This window comes from Dipodomys spectabilis, unplaced genomic scaffold, assembly GCF_019054845.1.
Source record: "Dipodomys spectabilis isolate Male_0828 unplaced genomic scaffold, ASM1905484v1 ptg000015l, whole genome shotgun sequence".
Classification (NCBI taxonomy): Eukaryota; Metazoa; Chordata; class Mammalia; order Rodentia; family Heteromyidae; genus Dipodomys; species Dipodomys spectabilis.
The window spans coordinates 14373045-14398827 of record NW_024870692.1 but is presented as its reverse complement, the minus strand read 5'-3'; the positions used below and the strand labels follow the sequence as shown (position 1 = coordinate 14398827).

General features: G+C 37.6%; 1 protein-coding gene across 4 annotated transcripts in view; it reads left to right on the top strand.

Annotated features, from left to right (window-relative positions):
- Positions 1-25783, top strand: part of Stau2 (staufen double-stranded RNA binding protein 2) — a 266184-nt gene that overhangs the window by 18239 nt on the left and 222162 nt on the right. For all 4 annotated transcript variants that reach the window (XM_042665978.1, XM_042665969.1, XM_042665994.1 and 1 more), the window contains 2 exons: positions 5126-5285; positions 16843-16978. In XM_042665978.1, the coding sequence (XP_042521912.1) occupies positions 5126-5285; positions 16843-16978 (296 nt within the window). The remainder of the gene's footprint in view (positions 1-5125; positions 5286-16842; positions 16979-25783) is intronic.

Sequence of the window (25783 nt, the reverse complement as noted above, 5' to 3'; positions counted from 1 at the left end):
TAGGATTACAGGCGTGAGCCACCAGCGCCTGGCGAGGAGATGATTTTTTTGGGGGGGGGGTGGTTTAGGTGCACTGTCCCTGAACTTTTTCACTCAAGTCTGGCACTCTGCCACTTTGAGCCACAGGATCATGTCCTATTTTCTGGTGGTTAATTGGAGATAAGAGTCTCACCAACTTTCCTGCCCAGGCTGGCTTTGAACCACAATCCTCATATCTCAGCTTCCTGAGTAGCTAGGATTACAGGTGTGAGCCACTGGTCTCGGCAAGGAGATGATATTCTCTTGACCTTATTCCTTTTGAGTTTGTGGAAATACCCAGTGTATTGTTTAGAAGATGACAGTTTGATACATAAAGCATAATTTTAATATGCTTTCTGGAGGCTACTGGGATTCTCAAGTCTAATATTCACATAGACCTCTCTTTCTTTCTCTGTCTCCATCTCTGTCTCTCTTTCTGTCCCTCTTTCTCTGTCTCTCTGGAAGAACTGGGGTTTGAGCTCAGACCTTAGTGCTTTCTAGACAGGATTTTATTGCTTGGGCCACGCCGCTAGTCTTTTTTTACTGTGGTGGTTATTTTCTTTTTGTGCTGGCTCTGGGGCTTGAACTCAGGGCCTGGGCACTGTCCCTTAACTTTTAGCTCAAGTCTAGCACTTACCTCTTTTTTTTTTTTTGTCGATCATGGGGCCTGAACTCTGGGACTGGGTGCTGTCCCTCAGCTCTTCAGCTCAAGGCTAGTGCTCTGCCACTTGAGCCCCAGCACCACTTCCAGCTTTTTCTGCTTTTGTGGTGCTGAGGAATCGAACCCAGGGCCTCAGCATGCAAGGCAAGTACTCAACCATTGAGCCACCTTCCCAGCCCCTAGCACTTACCTCTTGAGTCACAGTTCCACTTCCATCTTTTTGCTGGTTATTTGGAGATAAGAGACTTTCTTACCTGGGCTGTCTTCAAATGGCGATCCTCAGATCTCAGCCTGCCAAATAGCTAGGATTCCAGAAATGAGCCACCAGTGCCCTGATATTCCGCTTGTTTTAAAGATAGGGTCTCACTTTTTGCCAGCTGGCCTGTAATCCTTCTACTTATACTTATCATAGCTAAGATGACAGGTGTGTCCTATTGAGATGGGGTCTTGTGAGCTTTTGCTCCAGTTGGTCTGGAACTATAACACTCTTGATCCCAACCTCCTCTGTCACTGGGATAACAGATGTGGACCATCCAGACCAACTATTGGTTGAGATGAGGTCTTGAAACCTTTTGCCTCCTGATCTCTGCAATTGAAGAAGCTAGGGTTACAGGTCTGAGCCAGTGGCCCTAGGCTTCTTTTAGGCATTGTTTAGGTTATAATGTAAAACATTTATTTGTGGAAGAGTTCTTTGTTAAATGCCAAATTTTGAAAAAATTAAGGAGCTAGTCATTTAAATGTCACATTAAATTCAGGTATAAGGTCAGATATAGATTGAAAGGTGCTGGTGGTTGAACTCAGCCTTTGTACAAGCTAGGCAATTGCTACTACTGAGCTACATCCCAAGGAAAATTTAAAAGTAAATCAAAATAGGAGAAAATAATTTCTAATTAATTTCATTAATAATTATTTTCCTACTTTTTTTTTTTTTTTTTTGGGTCCCGTCGTGGGACCTAAACTCTGGGCCTGGGCGCTGTCCCTCAGCTCTTCAGCTCAAGGCTAGTGCACTACCACATGAACCACAGAGCCATTTCCGGCTTTTTTCTTTTTGCTTATGTGGTGCTGAGGAATCGAACCCAGGGCCTCATGCATGCAAGGCAAGCGCTCTACCACTGAGCCACCTTCCCAAAGCCCATCCCACATTTTTGAATAACTGAAAACTTGCAGAAAACAGCAGTACAGTAGCAACTTGTGTGTCTTTCAGATTCACTAATCATTAATATTTCTGTCATAATGCCTTTTCTTTTCTTTTTCTTGTTTGGTTGGTCATGGGGCTTGAACTCTGGGCCTGGGCGCTGTCCCTCAGCTGTTCAGCTCTATGCTAGTGCTCTACAACTTGAGCCACAGCGCCATTCCGGTTTTCTGGTGGTTTATTGGAGATAAGAGTTTCACAGCTTTTCCTGCCTGGGCTGGCTTTGACCCTTGATCCCCAGATCTCAGCCTTCTGAGTAGCTAGGATTACAGACATGAGCCACTGGTGTCCGGCTTACTTTTTATTTCTTGACCCTATAGATAGATCTTAACTTAGTCCTTATGCAATTTGAAAGTTAGTTTCAGCTCTCGTGGCATTCACTCATAAGTGCTTATATTAGTCTTTTATGTTTAAAGACAATTTTCTGTATAACTCGTGTTAACTGTTAGCGAAGGACTAATGTTTACTAGATGTCCTAGTCTGTTTGCTGTTTTGTAACAGAAAGCCAGAGCCTGAGTGAATTATAAAGAAAAATATGTTCTGGAGGCTAGGAAGTCTTGAGAGGGAGAAAACTGCATCTAGTGCTAGCCATCACTGCGTAGTGGGAGCTATATAGGCCCGAGAGTGCAAAAGGGCACAGGAGGACTAACCTTGCTTTGGTAACAAACCCAGTCTCTCTGTAAAGCCCACTTCTGTGATAATGACAATCTTTTCATGAGAACAGACTTCTTGTGACTTAAGTCTCTCTTAGAGGTCTTCTAACACTGTTGGATTAGGAATTAAATTGTAACCCACAAACTTTGAGGGTTACAATTAAATTGTACATAGTAGCCAGACACTGGTGGCTCATACCTGTAATCCTAGCTACTCCGGAGGCTGAGATCTGAGGATCGCAGTTCAAAGCTGGCTCACGAACGTCTGTAAGACTTTTTATCTCCAATTGACCACCAGAAGACTGGAAGTGGCTCTGTGGCTCAAGTGGTAGAGCATTAGCCTTGAGCTGAAGAGCTCAGGGACAGAGCCTAGGTCCAGATTTCAAGACCCATGGCCAAAAAACCAAACCAAAACGCCAACCCAATCATATAGCTCATAGTCAGATTTCACCAGATCACATTTGCATTTTTATTAATCATATTTTATCATATTTTTTGGTTTCTTTCTTTCTTTTTTTTTTTTTTTTTTTTGGTCAGTCATGGGGCTTGAACTCTGGGCCTGAGCGCTGCCCCTCAGCTCTTCAGCTCAAGGCAAGCGCTCTACCACTTGAGCCACAGCGCCACTTCTGGTTTTCTGGTGATTTATTGAAGAATCTCATGGACTTTTCCTGCCCGGGCCGGCTTTGAATTGCAATTCTTAGATCTTAGCCTCCTGAGTAGCTAGGATTACAGGCATGAGCCACCGGAGCCGGGCTCATGTTTCTGTAATATCCTCTAGTCTGAAATTTGCATTTTTATTTTTCTTTCATGACATTGACATTTTGAGAGTCTAGGTTAGTTGTTTATATATAGTGTAGATCTGACTATTTCCCATGACTAGGTTCAGGTGAAACATTGTTGACCAATAATAGTACAGAATTACTGATTTGTTCTCATTGTATCATATCTGGAGGCACATGCTAACTTTAATCACTTGGTTAATTTCTTTCTACCTGATCATCTCTCTACAAAGATATATTTTTTGTAATTAATAAATACTTTATGCTAACATTAAAAAGTAACATGCAGTATGTATAGTAAAATCTATTGTGTGTATTCTGTAAACTGAATTTTATTGGTTAAAAGTTGACTTTGGGACTCATATGGAAATACAGTGTGTATGAAATGTGGGATATGTAAGGGAAGGGTGTAAATGGAGTAAAAATGGGCAGGCAGAAGTTTTTCTGCTAAAATGGTAATATTTGGTTAGGGTGACACAGTTGGGTTTGAATTTGAGAAAGATACGCAGCAATCATTTGGGAAATTATTATATTCAAGGTAGAGTTTTATGAAAAGCTGATTCCAGTGTAATATTGTTGTCAGGAAAAAGAGGAAGAGTTGAGAAATATTCATGAGGTTAAAATGGGCAGAATATACTGACTGTTTAATTTGTGGGGATTTTCTTGGTGTTTAATACGAATGCCAGACTTGTTGACTCCATTTTGCTATGCATAATTTTTAAGGCATTAGATTCTATAAATGTATTATTGTGACAGGTCATTTTAGTTTTTCTTACAGTTATCTTATTCTTTGTACTTATTCTATTTCCTTGAAGATTATTTGAATGACATTAACAATGTGGTTCTATTTAGGGAAGAAATTTCTTCTTGATTTGTTCTATTCAAATGTACAGGTGGAGCTATTAAGCCTTTGTGTAAGATGAAACAATTGGTTACAATGTCTTAAAATTATTTTGCTAGGTAGAATAAGATGTTTTCTTTTGTGCCAGTACTTGGGCTTCGACTCAGAACCTTGTGTATTTGCTCAATGCCAGTACTGAGACTTGAACCCAGGACCTTGTGCTCTTGCTCAGATTTTGCACACTGCTGGTGCCCTACTATTTGAGCCACACCTCCAATCTGGCATTTGTCTGAGTTAATTAGAGATTGTCTCTCAAGCTTTTCTGCCTAGCTGGCTTTGAACCTCAATCCTTGAAGTCTCAGACTTTATTTTATTTATTTATTTATTTTTTTGGGTACGGTCGCGGGGCCTGAACTCTGGGCCTGGGCACTGTCCCTCAGCTCTTCAGCTCAAGGCAAGCGCTTTACCACTGAGCCAACTTCCCAGCCCCGAAGTCTCAGACTTTAGAGCAGCTAGGATTACCAGCACTAGCCACTGATGCCTGAACTGGAATAAGATATTTGTTGTGGCCGGGCACTGGTGGCTCATGCCTGTAATTCTAGCTACTCAGGAACCTGAGATCTGAGAATCATGGCTGTAATTCTAGCTATTCAGGAACCTGAGATCTGAGAATCATGGTTTTCAATGCCAGCCTGGGCAGGAAAGTCTGTGAGATTCTTATTGCCAATTGACTACCAGAAAACTGGAAGTGGCACAGTGACTGAAGTGGTAGAGTGCTCGCCTTAAACTGAAGAGCTCAGGGATAGCACCCAGGGCCAGAGTTCAAGCCCAATGACTGACCAAAAAAAAAAAAAAGGTATTTGTTACAAGTAGTCTAATATCTCTTCTGCTAAGATTTTGATTCTATGAAGTGTTTGTTTTTCTCAGACCACCTATTCTATTTCCTCAAAAAATAATTTTGTTTGTCTGTGTTTTTCTAAGATGTTTTCAGTGCAGCTGAGCCTTGGCGAGCAGACATGGGAATCCGAAGGGAGCAGCATAAAGAAGGCCCAACAAGCTGTTGCTAATAAAGCTTTGACTGAATCTAATCTTCCTAAACCAGTTCAGAAACCACCTAAAAGTAATGTTAATAATAACCCAGGTATGTCACTGACTTGTTGCCTTCTTTTTGTAGTAAGGAGTGTATGATGTCTGTGTATGTTTCATATGTATAGAAGGCCAGCCACGCAGCCATAAATACTAACAGTGTATACATATACAATACAAGACAGGTGAATAAGCTGAAGTGGTAAGAAAATAAAGCAGGTAAGTGAAATTATTTTTAAAATTTGCTTTAATGGGTATTACAAAAGTGCATTATTAAGTTTTAAATGTTGGGAAAAATACAAGTGGACACAAAGCATAAATAATGTGAGCCTTTTAAGGTAAAGATTGAAATGATCAACACCTCTTTTTTAGTATTTTATTTTATTTTTATTTATTTATTTATTCATTCTTGGGTCCGGTCGTGGGGCCTGAACTCTGGGCCTGGGCACTGTCCCTCAGGTCTTCAGTTCAAGGCTAGCGCTCTACCACTTGAGCCACAGCACCACTTCCGGCTTTTTTTTCTTTTTGCTTATTTTGCTTATGTGCTGCTGAGGAATCGAACCCAGGGCCTCTGGCATGCAAGGCAAGCGCTTTACCACTGAGCCACCTTCCCAGCCCCTTTTTTAGTATTTTAAAAAATAAGGCATTATTCTTTTTTTTTTTTTTTTTTTCCTGCTGGTTTTGGGATTTGAACACAGGACGTGGGTGCTGACTGTTTTTTTTGCTCAAGGTTAGTACCCTACCACTTGAACCACAGCTCTGTTTCTGGCTTTGTAGTAGTTTACTGAAGATAAGAGTTTCACAGGCCTTCCTGCCTGGGCTGGCTTTGAACTGCAATCCTTAGATCTCAGTCTTCTGAGTAGCTAGGATTACAGTGTGAGCCATTGACACTTAGCTCATTATTTTGTTTTATTTTATTTTATTTATTTATTTATTTATTTTTGGGTCCGGTCGTGGGGCCTGAACTCTGGGCCTGGGTGCTGTCCCTCAGCTCTTCAGCTCAAGGCTAGCACTCTACCACTAGAGCCACAGCGCCACTTCCGGCTTTTTTCTTTTTGCTCATGTGGTGCTGAGGAATCGAACCCAGGGCCTCATGTATGCAAGGCAATCACTCTACCACTGAGCCACCTTCCCAGCCCCTCATTATTTTATTTTATTACAAAATTATAAAGTTAACCTCTAGGCATCTTATTAAATATTGCTTTTTGAAATGGTTGATATTCAGTTTTGAAAATCGGTGAATTGCTTACTTACTTAGTTTTACCCATCTATGAGGTCCAAAATTTTATTCTTTTCTAGGAGGATCCTTATAGTTTTATATAAAAATGCATAATTTTGTGGTAAACATTAAGTGCCAAGTGGATAATAACAGCTGTGAAAATAATAGGTAATAATAAACATTAACTGAAGATACATATAGACTTTGAATAGTAGCCATGTAAATAGGAGAGGAAAATGTATTCCAGATTAAAGAAATACTATGATGAAAAAAGGCACTGGAGTGAGAATCTGGACAGTGGGTTTGGTTAAAAAAAAGTCATAGATGGTTTTTAATTATAATAGGCAAGTGACTAGTCAAAAATAAGACTAGAGACTGAAAAGAGAGAGTGCATTGTGATAGTCTTAAATGCCAGGGGTATAAGATTGTTTATTTTTTCTCCTCTGTAATTTGGGACAATTAGGGTGTTCAGTTTGACACTTGAATGGATGGCAGAAGATAATTAAAAACAAGATGAACAGCTAGGAAATCATTGCCATAGTTGGTGAGTGAAGAAAGGAAAAACTGAAACGCCCTTATATTGAGTAGTATGTTCTCCCCACTCTGCAAGGGGTTGGGACTGTGGTACATGGAATGGAACAGAGTGAGCTCTCCAAGGCTGATAACGTACAGCAGCAGCAGCTGTGGCCTAAGCTCTGGGTCAGGCCCTCTAGCAGAGGATCACAAAGGAAATACTCTAGCAAGAGTCAGACCAAGGAGAGGCCAAAAGGCCAGAGAAGATGTGTTTTCATTATTGACTATTGTAAACGGAAAAAAGAAATTATTTTGGGCACTTTAAAAAAAATATATTGCATACAGGCAAATGTAACATATTGCAGTTGTGGAATTGATGAGGTTTGCACTGAAAGGCTTTATGATAGGTTTTATCAGTGCTTTAGAAGTCTCCCTTATGTCTTTTTTTGGGGTCCATTCATGGGGCCTGAACCCTGGGCCTGGGCTCTGTCCCTCAGCTCTTCAGCTCAAGGTTAGCGACCTACCACTTGAGCCACAGCGCCACTTCCGGCTTTTTTTTTTTGGCTTATGTGGTGCTGAGGAGTCGAACCCAGGGCCTCAGGCATGCAAGGCAAGCGTTCTACCACTGAGCCACCTTCCCAGCCCCCCTTATGTCTTTTTTGAGTGGTTAAATAACTGCAAAAGAAACCATTCTTCTGATTTATTTTTTAAGTATGTTTTATTATGACATTTCATCTACATACCTCATATTCACCCCCCTCCATTTGGGCCACATGCCTCATATTCACCCTGTATTTATCTCCTTCCCGTTTCATACCTCATATTTACTTCCCTCCATTACACTGCCATTCAGGTTTCTGTCAGAGAGTTGTGCATGCTTGTTGGAATCATTCACTAGCCTCTTGAGGATAGCTTGCTTTTTCTGTTATTATGTGGAGGTGATTCATCTGCATTATGTTTAAAGCATAGTATTTTATATATTATTTATATAATGTATATTATATAATATGTATTATATATAATATATATTATACATTATATATTACATATACTTATATATATTATATATAGTATTCCCTCACATATGTTAACGTAATTTACTTAGATAAATTCCCTTTCATTCATTCCACTCTTGATACTCAGATTATTTCCAGTTTTGGAGCTATTTAAAATAATGCTACTACAAGCATTCTTGTATACATTTCTGTTGGGAATATACCCATGATTGGATGTCTTTCATCATAAGTTATGCATGTGTTTTGTTCTAATACATAATATCACACACTGTCAACTTATTTCCCAGCAGTGTATAAGAACTCTCTACATTCTTGTTAACCCTAGGTATTTTCAGCTCTCCAATTTTTAGCTATTAATCTGAGGAAATGGAGGTTGAGCTAAAAATGCTGAGGGAGTACTAAGTCCTAAGTACTAAGTCCTGCCTTAGTACTGGTACACATATAAGAAAAATGCATTGTCTTTTAAAATTTATTTTCTGTTTGTTTTTTTAAAATTGACTTGAGTTTTTATATATATTGGGATCATAACCTTGTTGTGTATTTGTATTATAGAATTTTTTCATACTTCTAATAGCATATATTGAAATTCTTTAAAGAATATTAATAGTCTTTTGGCTAGTGCTTTTTTTGTATACTGTTTAAGAAATCTCATCCCATAAAAGTTTTGAAGATAACCATGTTATTTTTAGAAGCTTTATTATTTTTCTAATTGAGGAAATCAAGTGCTATATGTGATACCAGAATTTGCAATTTCTCTTCTTTTTAAATGTATGGCCATGCAGTTAACCTGATAGGTCTATACTAAGAGATCCACATTTGCTGTAAAGCAGACTCAGTATCTAGGAGTCTGTTCTAGCAGGTATCAAGTCCTGACTATGGTAATAGTCAGCATGGATGATCTTGACAGTTAATTACGATTATATCATAGCCTATTTTTCTTTCTCATTCCTGTTACTTTTTAACTGTGGCAATAATTTCAGATTTATAGAAAATTTGTAGAGATAGTACATAAAGCTCCAATGTACTATTCACTCAAATACTACATTAGTGTTTCTAAACAGAAAGTTTATGGATGTGATGTTCCATTAGCCTTTAGTACTTCAAGTATTTTCTAAGTGCACTGACATTCTTCCATCAGGAAGTTAACTTGATTGAAATTACCAGTCTTAGTAGACTGTTCAGATGTTACTGATTGTCCCAGTAATACCATTTGTAGATCTAGGGTCTAAGCTTATATGGTTAACATGCTTACCATTTTTCTTTGTTCCACTTCAGCCTGGAACAGTTCTTCAGTCTTAACCTTTCATGATCTTGACAATTGTGAAAAACACAAGAACAGCTGTTGTGGTTTTTATTTTATTTCATTTATTTTTTTTTTTTTTACCAGTCCTGGGGCTTGAACTCAGGGCCTGGGCTCTAGCCTTGAGCCTTTTGCTCAAGGCTAGCACTCTACTACTTGCCACAACGTCACTTCTGGCCTTTTCTGTTTTATGTGGTACTAAGGAATTGAACCCATGGTGCTTCATGCATGCTAGGCAAGCACTCTACCACTAAGCCACATTCCAAGCCCTGTTTTTTTTTGGGGGGGGGGAGTCCAGTCATGGGGCCTGAACTCTGGGCCTGGGCGCTGTCCCTCAGCTCTTCAGCTCAAGGATAGCGCACTACCACTTGAGCCACAGCGCCACTTCTGGCTTTTTTCTTTTTGCTTATGTGGTGCTGAGGAATCGAACCCAGGGCCTTGAGCATGCAAGGCAAGCGCTCTACCACTGAGCCACCTTCCCAGCCCCTGTTTCGTTTTTTTTTTTTTTTTTTTTAAACTAGACAAGTCTCAGCATTTTGTTCAGGCTGGCATGAACTTCTGGGTTGAAGCGATCCCCCATTGAGGGAGCTAGGACTATAGGCATGCATTAATGCACCTGGCTTCTCATTATTTTGATTAAAAGTATCCCAGGTTTCTCCGTGGGTATGGCTCCTCTGAGCTGATGACTTTGTCTTGATATTGCCTCATCATTCCTTGGTCACTTCTTTCTGGAATAATAAGTTGTTCTTAGGTCAGCTTGTATTTTCCTTGGCTCAGCCACATAGTGGTCTCTCCTTGGTAGCCTGGTTGACCTGTTCATCAGTTCATTTTTCAGCAAATATTTATTGTGTGACTGTTGTGTTCATGTGCTTTCTAACTTCCTACAAATGCTCCTTGAAAACTAGTTGTGACATTTCCTTCACTTGTCATATGTGGAAATCTAAAATAGTTTTGTATAAGTATACATCTAATTATTTAGCCTTATAACTGTAGAATTTTCCTTTAGTATGTCTAAAAACCATGTCAGAATCCCATATCATTCCCATAAGACTTTTTATTTGTCAATTAAAAATTATGAGAACTGGGGCTGGGAAGGTGGCTCAGTGGTAGAGCGCTTGCCTTGCATGCATGAGGCCTTGGGTTCGATTCCCTTAGCACCACATAAGCACAAAGAAAAAAGCCAGAAGTGGTGCTGTGGCTCAAGTGGTAGAGCACTAGCCTTGGGCTGAAGAGCTGAGGGACAGTGCCCAGGCCAAGAGTTCAGGCCCCACGACTGGACCCCCCCAAAAAAATTATGAGAGCCAAGGAAAATTGATCTCTTTACAGCATCAGCTTTATAGCTTATAACACGGCAGGACCCTGGTTGATAATTGTCTTTTTACTCCTGTGTTGATCTCTCATACGTTGAAAATGAAGTGCTTAGCCTTCCTTGGAGGTGATTCTTAGCTTGAAGTGGTTCTGTGGATGTGTTCTGTGGAAAATTCCTGTGGAGGTAATGGAGGGGTGCACATGGTAGTGATGGGCACTCTACTTTTTGTATGATGGAGATGGAATGATGTTGCTATGAGAGATGAAGCCTTTCAGTGTGCTTTGTGCTTTCTTCTCTTCTACTTTTTCTTATATTACTGTCAAGAAATGTGCTGTAGTTTTGCTTTCCAGTGAGTAATTTTATATGATTTAAAATAATCTGAATACAATGGATTTAAAACAATCTGAATACAATGGTTTTATTAGTTTAACCTCTAGATCTTGATAAGGGTGGCAGTATAGTGTGTTCACATCTACTACACTGTGGATTTTCTTTTGCTTTTATTCACACTGGTGATTGTCAGACATACTAGATTCTTACTGCTTTACTTAAATAATGACAACTTTCACCCTTTTTTTCCCACTGAATTTTATGCTATTTGAATGTTTATTGCAAAATAGTTGTATAAATTTTGCTGGCATAGTAGCACATGCCTGTAATTCAGCACTCAGCAGGCTGAGTTCTATGCCATCAAGTTTTACAAAATGAGTTTGAAGCCAGTGTGAGCTGTGTAGCAAGACCATGTCCACTTGAGCCACAGCTCTACTTCTAGGACCATATATCTAAATAAGTAAATGAAGAATAAATGTATGAATTCAGGAGAGAGACGGAGAAGGAAAGCAAGGGAAGAAGAAAGGAAGGAAGGAAGAAATGATTGCTTGAGTCAGAAGTTTGAGCCCAGCCTGGGCAACTCAGGGAAACTCAACTCAAAGTGACACAGATCTTGGATTATAACAAATGTGTTAATAATTAAACTAAAATCATCATGAAATTTAAAGTGTATACTTTTAAAGGAATAGACTATTATTTGGCATTAAAGTCTATGGAAAACGGGCAGTTTTCAGTTGGACATAAACCTACTCTATGACTCAGAACTTCCATTGTTAAGCCAATGTCCATGAAAACTGAACATATATCAACTAACAGACTTATTCAGAAGTTCTCAAAGTAAACTTCTACTTAATAGCTCCAAACTGGGAATATATCAAATGTTCTATGATTAGTAGAACAACTTTTGGTATTTTCATTTAGTGGAATATTATTTAGAGATTAAAGAGAGAATAATAATAAACAATAATTGAGTGAAAGTAGCAAAACAGAAAAGCATCCTTATTTACATAAGTATGAGCTAGCAAATCTACAATGACAAAAGTCAAAGTGGGTCAGCCTGGGGAGGCAGATGTTTATTGGATAAGAGCTGAAGGAACTTTGTGGAGAATTGAAATGCTCTTGATCTGAATGGTGGTCATATGAATCTTCTCATGTAATTTGTTGAGCCAAATGCTTTGTGTTTGTACATTTTATCCCTCGTAAAATACTGTAAGAGTGAGAAGAGTAAAGGGAGAGAGAGGAAGGAAGAAAGAAAAGAGAAGCCCTTTATTTCTGCCTTTCTCTTCCTTTGCCATAAATGCATGTAGTAAATTAGGGATTTGGACTAATTGAATTTGGACTAATTGAATCAATCTGTTAATCTTTTCTCTTTTTCCCCCCTCTTTTTTCTTAACCTTAATTTCATTTCTTAAACTCTTTAATGCTTTTGTATTACTTCTTTAGAAATGAGACAGTAGTTTTTTGATTCTTGATGGGTTGCTTATGACCTAAATCCCAAGTGTGCATTTGTGCCAGCTCTGATTTCCCTGTTTCAGTAAGTGGACCCTACTTTATATGTAATGAATGTGGAATCTTAAAGATAGGTTCAAAAGGCATAATTCTATTGAAATATAATAGCCTAGTGATGTTAGCTCATACCTGTAAATCTACCTATTCAGGAGGCTGAGATCTGAGGATCAAAACCAGGCCAGTGCAGGAAAGCCTCTTAAATCAAAACCAAAATTCTGAAAGTGGAGCTTGTGGCTTAAGTGATAGAGCACCAGCTTTCAGTAAAAAAGCTCAGGGACTGTGTCTAGGCCCTGAATTCAAGCCCTAGTACTAGCACAACCTCCATTCCTTCCTGCCCCTCTCCCTCCAGAATCCAACCGAAAATGAAATTGTGTAGAATTTATATTAAATTTTTCTTAATGTCAGAGTTTCATATTCAGTATGATTTATAAGAATAGAAATTCATATTGTATTAATTACAAACTGTTTTGGAACTTCAAATAGCCTGATCCAGTTTTATATTTTTTTAATTTACAGAATTAAAGAGAATGAGATAGTGATTGTCTTCTGTACCTATTACTAATTTCAGCAGTTACCAACACATGGCTGCCAATCTGTCTCCTTACTGAAATGTGTATTTTGTGTGTGTGTGTGTGGGGAGGTTTGAGAGAGGGTCCTATTATATGACTTAGACTGGCCTGCAATTCTCTATGTTGTCCAGGCAGCCTGCAACTTGAAATCCTCCTGCCTTAGCCTTTGAGCCATCATGCCCAACCATAAAGAACAGTAGTTTTTTAGTGTTAAAAATGTCCAGAGTTCTGATTTTCCTTATTGACTTTTTTTTCATAGTTGGCTTATTTTAATTAAGATAGGGACAGGATCTGCATATTGTATTTGATCTCTAATATTTCTTTGCTATCTTTTAAGATATAGAATCTTCCATCTTAATTTTTTTTTTTTTTTGGTCCTGTCGTGGGGCCTGAACTCTGGGCCTGGGTGCTGTCCCTCAGCTCTTCAGCTCAAGGCTAGCACTCTACCACATGAGCCACAGCGCCACTTCTGGCCTTTTTTTCTTTTCCTGCTTATGTGGTGCTGAGGAATCGAACCCAGGGCCTCATGTATGCAAGGCAAGCGCTCTACCACTGAGCCAACTTCCCAGCCCTTTTTTTCCATATAGATTATTTGTTGAAGAAACTAGGTCATTTACTGGTACCGGATTTTCTACATTTTTGTTTTGCTGATTACACATAACTGTGATTTTAAACATCTTACTTGCCCCCTATATTCCTGTAAATGGGAGGTTATATATGTTTAGGATTGATGTCTTTGGCCAGAATGTCTTATAAGTAGTTTTGTTTGCTTCTTGTATCATATCAGAAGACATACTTTCTTGTGGTTTCTTACTTTGTGTTTTGTTGATCAATAGATTTTGGTGTTGTTGGCCTAGTTCATTCATTATGAAGTTTCCCTACAATATCTAGGTAATTGCTTTTTCTGTCTGCTAATACTCTTTGCCCTAAATATCTATTAGTTTATCAGGACTAGTGAACTGGTCATTTTGGGGGTTATTACTTCTGCACATACATGCTAGAGTTAATAGATAAATTTTCCTTCCTTATCCGCTTGCTGTGATACAGTTTTTGTTTTTGTTTTTTTTTTTTCAGAACAGATACATGTGTGTGTTTTCCTCCCTTTATCAATATTATATGTAGTTCTGGACTCAGTGGCTTCTCCAAAGAATATATTTCTTGTTTTGTTTTAAATTACGGATTGATAGTTTCAATTCAGATAGGATGCTGGTTGTCTTCATTGCTAATGGCCTTTTAAGGGGACAGAGCTAGGAAAAACCCTACTATTTATTTATTTGCAGAGCTGAGGACCAAACTCAGGACATTGCATTTGCTAAGTAATAGGCAAGTGTTCTACTAAGTTAAATTCCCAACATCCCCCTATTCTCCTCCCCTACTTTCTTTTTGTGCCAGTCCTGAGGCTTGAACTCAAGGCTTGGGTGCTATCCCTGAGCATTTTTATTTTTGCTCAAGGCTAGTATTCTACCACTTGAGCCACAGATCCTATTGTAGAGAGAGAGAGAGAGAGAGAGAGAGAGAGAGAGAGAGTGTGTGTGTGTGTGTGTGTGTATGTGTGTGTGTGTGTGTGTGTGTGTGTGTGTGTGTGTGTGTGTGTGTGTCTGTAGTTAATTGGAGATAATAGTTTTAGAGATTTTACTGTCTGGCTTGGCTTTGAACTGTGATCCTCAGATCTTAGCCTCCTGAATAGCCTGGATTAAGGAGAAAATACATCATGAATTCATATTGATGTTTTTAACTAAAATCTAAGACTACATTATTTTACTTAATATATTTGCTTTTATATTTCCATCTCTCATGCTACTTTCTAACATAAACAATTTTAAATCTATTTTATAAATTCCAATATTACTAATATGATTTTTGAAAAATACTTTATAATTTCTTTACGTTTCTTTTTCTTTCTTTTTTTTTTTTTTGGGTCCGGTCGTGGAGCCTGAACTCTGGGCCTGGGCACTGTCCGTCAGCTCTTCAGCTCAAGGCTAGCGCTCTACCACTGGAGCTACACACCACTTCCGGCTTTTTTCTTTGTGCTTATGTGGTGCTGAGGAATCGAACCCAGGGCCTCATGCATGCAAGGCAAGCGCTCTACCACTGAGCCACCTTCCCAGCCCTTAACTTTCTTTTTCTATAGGCCATATGAGTATGTTACTTTCTTTTCAAGTCATTTGAAAAAAGACAGTACTGTTTGTACAATTAAGGCCACGAGTTTGATTTACTGTTAGCTTAACTGTATTTTTTTCTTTTTAGAGATTTTTTTTGTTGTCTCCAGTTTGATTTAATTTTGTTAAATGAAAGCACATTACTAGTTAAAAATCATGTTACTGGCAATATGATTATAGAAAACAGTTTCAGATTTTGTTTTGTCTTTTTCTGTTAGGGTAAATTTCATTGTATTTTATTTTGTTTAAAGTCATATAAAAATTCCGTTTAAGTTACCAAAAGGGCCTGGATGCTGTCCTTTAGCTTATTTGCTCAAGAGTGGCACTCATCTATTTAAGTCACAGCTCTTCTTCCAGCTTTTTGGTGGTTAATTGGATATAAGAGTCTCATGAACTTTTCTTGTCTAGTCTGACTTAGAACCTTTAGGACTTCACGGATTTTTTTCCCCCAGATTTTAATGGAAATACTTTTACAGTAATAAAAAAACTTCAAAATTTGTGCAAGTACACATTGAGAGAATGACCTCTTTGTACTCTCTCTCTATGTGCTTCCCCCTTTTTAGTTTGGTTTTTATTCTTTACAAAACAAACATACACATTTCTATTTTCACTTTCTTAGATAAAAAAAGACTGTAAACTACACACTATTTGGTGCTTTGTTGATTTTCATTTAATAGTACATCCTGTTCTTCATGGTATCACCCTCAAGGATATTGTTATGCTAAAAAAAAAGAAAAAGAAAAAAGAGCAGTCCTGGAGCCAGTGTAAAAAGAGGCTCCAGGGGCTCACGCCTGTAATCCTAGCTACTTAGGAGGCTGAGATAAGAGGATCACAATTAGAAGCTTGGGCTGGAAAGACCATGAGATTCTTAGCCTAAATTACCAAAAAGTGGAAAGTAGAGCTGTAACTCAAGTGGTTCGTGCTAGACTTGAGCAACAAAGGTCAGGGACATCTCTCAGGTCCTGAGTTCAAGTCCTAGTATCAACACTAGAAACAAACAACAACAACAACAACAACAAAAGATAAAGAAAAAAGAAGAGGAAAAGCAAAAGTGAGATGTGTGTTGTTCATAAGTGGTGCCGTGTGGTGGTTCTTAGGTTGTTTCCAGTCTGATTTTATAACACTGTTTTTATGTACCTCTTTGTGTTGTGTGGGAGAGATAACTCTTAATTTCTGGAGTGTCATATTCAGTATCACTTACATTTACTTTATCTTGTTGGTTATTAAATAAAACTCAACAAAAGTTTTTTCCTAAATTGAAGAATTACTTACAACCTTGTATTCACTGACAGTGTTTAGTTGCTTAAATGCCGAAGTATAAAGTATTCACAAGTGATATTCTTAGTGATTAAATACGTGTGAGCTTTCTGGGGTAAGTAATAGATACATTCAGTACTTTTAAAATAATGCGTACGACAATGTAAGAATTTTGTGTTTACTTTGTTTTGAAGAGTATGACTACAGCTGAAGTTTTGTTTATTAATTTACCAAGAATGTTGCAAAAGTATCCAAGGGATTTCATTAAAACTGATTTTCTAATTATTTCACTATATATAATACATAAGAAAACCAGTCAGAGGGGCCATCTACTCTCACCTCTTTCATGATAATTAAATGTAGTAAGTAGAGTTTGTGTGATTTGCTGTGGAAATATTTCACTTGTGTGCCTTTAATATTTCTTTAAACAGGTAGTATTACTCCAACTGTGGAACTGAATGGGCTTGCTATGAAAAGGGGAGAGCCTGCCATCTACAGGCCATTAGATCCAAAGCCATTCCCAAATTATAGAGCTAATTACAACTTTCGGGGCATGTACAATCAGAGGTTTGTATGTCTTCTTTGGTTTTGTTCTTATTTATTATTTGTACAAATTGTAAAGTTTCTAAAACTCAAAGAGAATTTTCATTGTAAACCCAGCACTCCTTGGGCATTTTGCATGGTATGTAGATAAATCAGAATCACTAGTTTTTATGGATTCATCAGAACCCTGTATTTGTTGAAGAGAGGACAAATTTTTAGTCAGCCCAGAATTCTATAGTAATGACTTGCCAACTGACTTTCTCATTCCTCTACTAATCAGAGCTCAGTGTTTTTCTTGATTTGTTTGAATATAGTAATGAGCCTGAGTGTTTATAGTTTCTAGGAAATACATTGTTAGGAGAAAGAATTTAAGTCCTTTTGCACATGTACATTTAATGACTTTATGATAGTTATAAGTATTACATAGTTGTTAAGATAAAATTTAGGCCTCTCCCTCAGTCATATGAGTTATGTAAAACTCATTTTAGAAACTGTGGAAAATTCAGAAAAGTAAAGAAAAATAAATAACTTATAATCCAAGCATTAGTTACCTTTAATACTTTGATGTACTTTATCTTTGTATACAAATATATTTAACAAAATTGAAGTTGTTCTTTATAGTTTCTATAGTAATCTATTAAGATATGATGGATATACATTAATACACAAATCTTATGTGTATGTCTTGATGACTTTATGTATTATGTGTGTTTATGCTTTAGTTTAGTAGCTTTTTTTTGCTATTGTTGGTTGTGGGACTTGAACTCGGCCTGGGCATTGTCCCTGAGCTTCTTTGTGCTCAAGGCTAGTGCTTTACCACTTGAGCTACAGTGCCATTTCTGGCTTTTTTTGAGTAGTTTATTGGAGATAAGAGTCCCACAGACTTTTCTGCCCGGGCTGGCTTCAAACTGCAATTCTCAGATCTCAGCCCCCTGAATAGCTAGGATTATAGGTATGAGCCACCAGTGCTTGGCTTTAGTGGCTTTTATGTGATCACCACTCAGATCCAACTACTGAAAGTTCCTATCACCTCAGACCTCTGTGCACTTGACACAGCTTCCTCCAAGAAGTACCTCTGTTCTATCAACATAGATTATTTTTGCCTATCGAACTTCATAGAAGTTGACTCAAAGCATTTACTGTGTCTAGCTTTTTTTTTTTTTGTCATGATTCTTGGATTTAAACTCAGGACCTTGTACTTACTAAGTTGCCTAATTTTGTTTTATTTGTCCTTTTGAATTTATGTGTTGCTTACATCTACATTTTATCCTTTTTTATTGCTGAATAATAGTACTTTGCATGGATACATTTTAATGTATTCATCCTATGTATGCATATAGTGCCCTCTCTTCATGTAATCTAGTAATCATTTTTTATGTCTTTAATCTTTATGAAGTATTTTAGTTGACAATAAAATGCTTCTTATGGTCAAGGTATATTTCATAATTACATATGCTTATTTTTTGATCATCTAGGTTGCCTTCCCCCTGTTACAGCAGTAACAGTCTTTTTATAAGCATAAATTGTACAAAAGGGTTTTCTGGTGATAATACATATATGTATAGAGTACACATTGACTTAATTTACTACTTCTATATTAGTTTTTTTTTAAATCCTTTTTTTCTTTCCTTTCTTTTAAAAAGAGTTTTTAGTGGATTTTATGCTGTTTTCCTCTGTGTGTGTGTGTGTGTGTGTGTGTGTGTGTGTGTGTGTGTGTGTGTGTGTGTGTGTGTGTGTGTGTGTGTGTGTGTGTGTGTGTGTGTGTGTGTGTGTGTTACTTCTAATATTCACCTCTCTCCTTAGCACCCTTTATTTCCCCTCCTGTAACAATGTTCATGTAGAAATCTTTGCTCTTACCACTTTATTTCCTGAAAAGGTAAATTATTATAAATGGAGTATTAGAGTGAAAAAAAAATGATGTGGTGCCCAATTACATTAAAGTTTGTTCTAGTATCATATGGTACGTGAGAATGTTGTTTATATTTTGATAAATCTGAGCAAAAAAAAATGTCATTGCATAGTTGAGGAATAACTAAAAAGTCAATGTTACTGACTACTAGTGAAGTATAAGTTTCCTTAAATGTTTACTACTTTACCCTTTTGTCTGTTTTAATTTTCTTTTTATAACATTGCTTGATACATTTTCAAATGCTTATCTGTTAAAGATAGTCAGTCTATGTTAATTGTTGTAATTTTCCTGTGTTAAAAAATTGGGGCCAGGCATGTTACCTCACTCTTGTAATTCTAGCTACTTGGGAGATAGAGATAGGATGATCACACCCAAAAAGTTAGCAAGATCCTGTCTCAGAATCTGAATTATGTATAATGCTCATACCCACATTCTCAGCTCTTGGAAGTAGGCAAGTCCAGGAAAAAGTGTGAGACCCTATCTAAAAATAAAACTAAAGCAAAAAGGACTGAGGCATGGCTCAAATGGTAGAGAGGGTCCTGAGTTTAATCCCCAGTACTGCCAAAAAGGGAAAGCAAAACAAAATGTAAAATCATACTCATTTAAGGTTGTGTTATTTAAGCTGTAAGTAGTTTCTTTGGATGTTCTTGCTCAGGACTGCTAAGAAAAAGTTGTATAATATCTTAATTTTCTTCTACTCTCTCTTTGTTCTGTGTGTGAAAGAATTAAGGGAAGGAGCCTCTCTTCCTTTGCTGTGATTGCCCTAGATTGTCCTTAAGCGTCTCTTAGTGGCAGTGTTCCTTCGTCAAGTACATGTTGAAATCTGCAGGTGTTGCAGTCTTCCCTTGGCTTAAGCCCTCGGCTTCTCTTGGCTTCTGTGTGCATCACTCCATTCATTTCTTTTGTAGTATCTCTGCTTCTACCTATGGAATATCCAATATCATTTTACTCTAGCTCTCAGCTCAGTGTCTACACTGCTTAAGAGATAGGGAGATGTAATATTTTTCTTTCACTTGCTTTATTTTCTTTCTCTTTTTGTCTAATGTATTGTTATTTTTAATCTTAGGCTACCCAATGTAAATAAAGCTACTTGCCCACTTTACCATAATAGATATGCATAATTACCGACCAAGGAATTCCCAGCCTACTGTCTACTTGGTAACATTTTATTACCAATGTACTATTGTAAATAGATTAATAAAGTTACCATTTTAATATTTCTTATATTTTGGTATCTATGATCCTTTACTTAAATTTTGATAGAACTTTGACTTGTGGATTTATTTTTTTTCAAAAGAAGTATTAAAAAAGCAGAAGATATGCTTGTCCTAGTGGGGGGCTTAGCTGTAGTAGAGTAGGCAGTTGTCAGTAAGAGGTTAATTAGTCCCTGAGAAGGTCACACCTGAAAAAGATCTGGAGGAGAAGGAGAAAACAGTATGTAGATGTTGGTGGGAAGAAGGTTCCCAGGACAAGAAAGCAAATGATTAGCCTCTGATGTAGGAGTGTGCCTGGCAAGTGCATGTCATAACCAGGAAGCCTCTGTGCCTGGAATAGAGTGAAAGAGAAGAGTTGCTACATAAAATCAGGGGAGGTGACTAGGGTCATGTTATTTAATAGGCTTTTCTAGATTTTTCTAAATATATTGATGTTGGTTGTCAATTTCTAGTTCCAAGATCAGGTAACAAAAAGAATAAAAAGAAAATAGGGATATAACCACTAAGTTACCATGATAGTGTTTCAGCTTAAAAGCTCTCTCCACTCACAAAAGGGCTGACCTAACCATTACTCAGTAGCCTGTTAAAATTAGATTTTACACATAACTTTAATTTGAAGATGACAACATTCAAATGTCTTACAGGAAATTTGGAGCCAAAGACCAGAAGAGACTGTCTCTTCCTTGTCAGACTCCAGATTAGTCAGTAGCTACTTAAGGAAGGGAATGAGAGTTTAAGAACAAAGAACATGTTATTTACAGGGATTTTTTTTTTATTTGAAAAGGTCCTCTTCTTATTTACTTAAAGTCATATTAAATGGTAATTTGATATTTTCCATGTTGTTTTTTACTTTTGTTCTTTGCTAATGAAGTTTCTGTACTTAAATTCATTCAATGTCTAAAGAAAACTGATTTTTTCCCCCTTCTATTTTATGATAGATGGAGTTTTTTTTTTTTTTTTCCAGTCCTGAGGCTTGAACTCAGGGCCTGGGCACTGCCCCCAAGCTTCTTTTGCTACCACTTGAGCCACAGCACCATTTCTGGCTTTTTCTGTGTATGTGGTACTGAGCAATCAAACTTTGGGCTTTATGCATGATAGGCAAGCACTCTTATCACTAGGCCACGTTCCTAGCTCAAGAAATTTTTTTTTTTAACCCCTGGGCAAACTGCCACTACAACCTAGATTCTTCGTTTATACCCAAGATGATTGACAATGAGTATCTTTAGTTCTATCCTTTCTCTTTCTCTTTTGAGGCACTGTTTACTAACAGATATGTTATAAAATAGAATTTAAAAATTCAAGCGGGGAGCTTGTTGCTCATGACTGTAATTCTTAGCTACTTAGTAAGCTAAGACCTGGACAATTAGGGTTCAGAGCTAGCACTGGCAGAGAAGTCTGACAGACTCTTTCTCTAGTTAATCATCAAAATGTGAGATTGGGGCCATGGCCATGGTTCAAGTGGTAGGACATTAGTTATAAAAAAGAAAGTTGAGAGTGCAAGGTACCGAGTTCAAGTCCTGATATCACTGTAAAACATTAAAAACTTCGTATTATAAGGTATAAAGTTAAGACTGGAAGGCATTTTGTGCTTGTGTTAATCAGATTTCTATTACTACATCTGACATAATCAATATAAAAAGAGGCTCCAATGGCTCATGCCTGTAATCCTAGCTACTCAGAATGCTGAGATCTGAGGATGGCAGTTTAAAATCATCCCAATACAAAGTCTGTGAGACTCTACCTTCACTTAACTTCCACATTTATTTATTTATTTACTTACTTATGTATTTGTCAGTCATGGGGTTTGAACTCTGGGCCTGGGTTCTGTCCCTGATTTTTTGTGCTCAAGGCTAGTGCTCTGTTACTTTGAGCCATAATACCACTTCTGGCTTTTAAGTGGTTAATTGGAGATAAGTCTTTCACAGGGACTTTTCTGCCTAGGCTGCGTTTGAACCATGATCCCACAGATCTCAGCTTGCTGAGTACCTAGGTTTACAGGCATGAGTCACTGGCATGCAGCTTTCAATTTTATTTTAAATGTTGTACAGAAGAGTTTCAATTCCATAAGTCAGTATATAACACTTTTAAGTCTGTATATAAAGCTACTACGTTTGCGAGCCATCAGACTTGTGGTATCATATCAGTGCTCAGATTGTTTCAGATTTAGGAGCATTTCAAGTTCTAGACTTTTGAATTAAATATTTTCAACTTGTATCTCAAAGTTTATGTAGGATGATAGATTTCTAAATATTATGATGTTGGGGCTGGGAAGATGGCTCAGTGGTAGAGCGCATGCCTTGCATGCCAGAGGCCCTGGGTTCGATTCCTCAGCACCATATAAGCAAAAAGAAAAAAGCCAGAAGTGGTGCTGTGGCTCAAGTGGTAAAGCGCTAGCCTTGAGCTGAAGAGCTGAGGGACAGCGCCCAGGCCCAGAGTTCAGGCCCCATGACTGGACCCAAAAAACAAACAAATAAATATTGTGATATTGGTTCAGTAGAAGGGCTCTTCATGTTTATAATTCCTTTAAAAAGAACATATCAGAATATTTGAGAAACATTGAATATATTTGCGTCAGCAGTATATAAATAGGTGTAAACCTCTAGTTTTGGTTTCTGCCACCAGATGGTGCTTGTGTATTGATAAAACGTACAGACTGCCTAAGTGCATTTTGGTTGCTGTTCCAAGGTCAGTGGCTTCCTTAAAAATAAAGAAGTTAAGCCATTTGAGATTGCCAGTTATTAACCTTTCCTTGGCCTGTAAATATTTCAGTTCCTTATAATTCAACCTAGAAATAATAAGAAAAAGTTAGCCTAGTATACAATATTAAAATCTGCTGGGTAAATGAAATAAATATGAAGGGATAAAAGCAAGAACTTGTTTTAATAGTTGTGGCTTGAGCCTATTATCCTGGCCACTTGGGAGATAGAGATCTGAGGATTGCAATTCTAAGGCAGTCAGGCATAAAAGTTTGGGAGACTCACTTGGGTTCTGGTGGCTTACACCTACAATTCTGTGTATTTAGGTGGCTGAGATCTGAGGTTTGAAGCCATGCTGGGCAGGAAAGTCGAGGAGGCTTTTATTTCCATTTAACCACCAAAAAGTCAGAAGTGGAGTTATGGCTCAAAGCGCACTAGCCTTGAGCACAAAAACTCAGGGAAAGTGCCCCATACTCTTGAGTTCAAGTTCCAAGACCAGCACACAAACACAAAATGTTTGAGAGACTCCATTTCACTCAGTGTTTGGCTGACATTGAGTGTACTCCTGACATCCAGAGTGATATGAGGAAGCCACAAATGGGAACCTGGGCATAAAGCAAGGCTCTTTCTTAAAAATAACTAAGGCAAAAAAGGACCGGAGATGTGTCTCAAGTGATAGAGCACCTGCTTAGCAAACATGAGACCCTGAGTTCAATCACCAGTATTTCCCTCAAAAAAAAAAAATCATACGTAATTTTGCCTTTTTTTGGATGACAAATTTTTTCTTATCAGTCTAAAAATAATTACAATAGTGTAAAATGCTGTGAAGATACTCAGTGTAGAAGCATTTTTAGCAATGAACAATCTGTGGTTGAGTATGTAAATTTGAAACAAGGGAGAAAAACTGTGTATGTATGGAATATGGAAAATCCTTTCTTAACAATGTGACTGGATCTCTTGGTTTGGGGAATATATTCTTTTCTTTTTTTGTCATGTGCTTTACACATAGAATGCAGGTAAGAACTTAAATATGGTCCTTCTGTATGTGGTTGTCACTTTATAGGATAGATGTAAAACCGAAAATAATATTTTCATATTTTAGTTCTATTTTTTTAAAGCTAGTTCTGGGGCTTGAAATCTAGGCCTGGGCACTCTCCCTTTGTGCCTCTTTATGCTCAAGGCCAGTACTCTACCACCTGAGCCACAGTGTCACTTCTGGCTTTTTCTGAGTAGTTTGTTGGAGATACAAGTTTCACAGACTTTCCTGCCTGGGCTGGCTTTGAACTGTGATCCTCAGATCTTAGTCTCCTTTGTAGCTATGATTAGAGGCATGAGCCACTAGGGCCTGGTTTTTTCCCCCTACATGTTTATAGAGAGTGCTTTGTTAAGTTAGGAATTTTTTTTTTGGGGGGGGGGGAGGGGGGATCTGGTCGTGGGGCCTGAACTCTGGGCCTGGGCACTGTCCCTTAGCTCTTCAGTTCAGGGCTAGCATTCCACCTCTTGAGCCGCAGTACCACTTACAGCTTTTTTTTCTGCTTATGTAGTGTTGAGGGCCTTATGCATTGCAAGGCAAGTGCTCTACCACTGAGCCACCTTCTCAGCCCAAGGAATGTTTTTCATTTAGGAGAAATAAGCATAAACCCATAGCAGCGGGCTACAGTAAAATATATTTAAAAAAACACTGATAAGCTAAAGAAGAGAATTTGTACATGTTATTGCCAAAGCAAGAATGAGGAAGGTTGAATTTAAGACTGGTACCCCTCATGATCAGATATAAAATTTTGAAAAAATATTAGTGAATTATATACAGCAAAAATTTAAATAATATAATACATTATGATTGTGTGAAATTCTAGGAAAGCAAGATTGGCTTTGTATAGTAATCAAAATATTTATTAACAGATTGAAGGGATTTAACTATATGAATATCTTAATAGATGCAGGAAAAGCATTTGATAAGCCAGCCCTCATTCATGAAACTGATCCAGAATACTAGAATCAGAAGAAAACTTCCGTAAATCTGGTAAGGTGCTGCCCCAAACAACTTATAGATGACATATTTTATACTAATAGACTGGATATGTTTCTTACAATGTCAGAAACAAGACATTGATGTATATTTTTGTCTCTTCAATATTATACTTGAGTTCTGTCATATAGAATAAGAAGAAATAATCGAGGTGGGGAAGTATTACAAGAAGCAAAGCTGTAGACATTGTGATCTTGTATGCAGAAAATTCTAAAAAACAAAAACCAGACAATTTCTGGAATAAATGAGTTTAGCAAAATTTCAGGATATCATGTCAACATCTAGAAAAACCAGGAGTATTTCTATTAATGAATAACTAGAAAATTACAATAACAAATCTTATAGGAACAAATTGCACAAAATATGTGCATAACCTTGATACTGAGAGTTAATAACGTAATTCTTACATGTTTTGTTTTGGCTGAAATAGTGTCTTACTGAATAGCTCAAGCTGGCTTTGAAATCTTAATCCTCCTGATTCAGCCTCCCAAGTGCTAGGATCACAATTTTGTATCACCATGCTTGGCATGATGTTTGTTTGTTTGTTTTTTACAATTTTAAGTGGCTGGAAAACTATCGTAATGTATGAAATTTAGGTGAGATTTTGATCTTAGCACGTGTTAGTTTTCTTAGAACATAGCCACTATCACTTGTTTAGGTTTTATCAATAGCTGCTTGTGTGTGGATATAAAACAGTTGAGTAGGTAGGGCAGGGATTATATACCCTGCGAAACCCTAAATATTTATTGTCTGGTCTTTTAGAGAAGTTTGCTGGTATCTGAAATAGGAGACAAGAAATAGATCTATCCCTCTCTATATTAACAATTTAGTTCTTTCAAAATTAATTCAATACAGATGATAATAAGCAAATAACATATGATTTTCAACAGTTGTATATCTATCTGGGTATCAGGCAGAAACAAAACAAGAACCTCAACTTCTAGATAACCCCAACCACTGGAAGTGGACCATAGCTAAGTG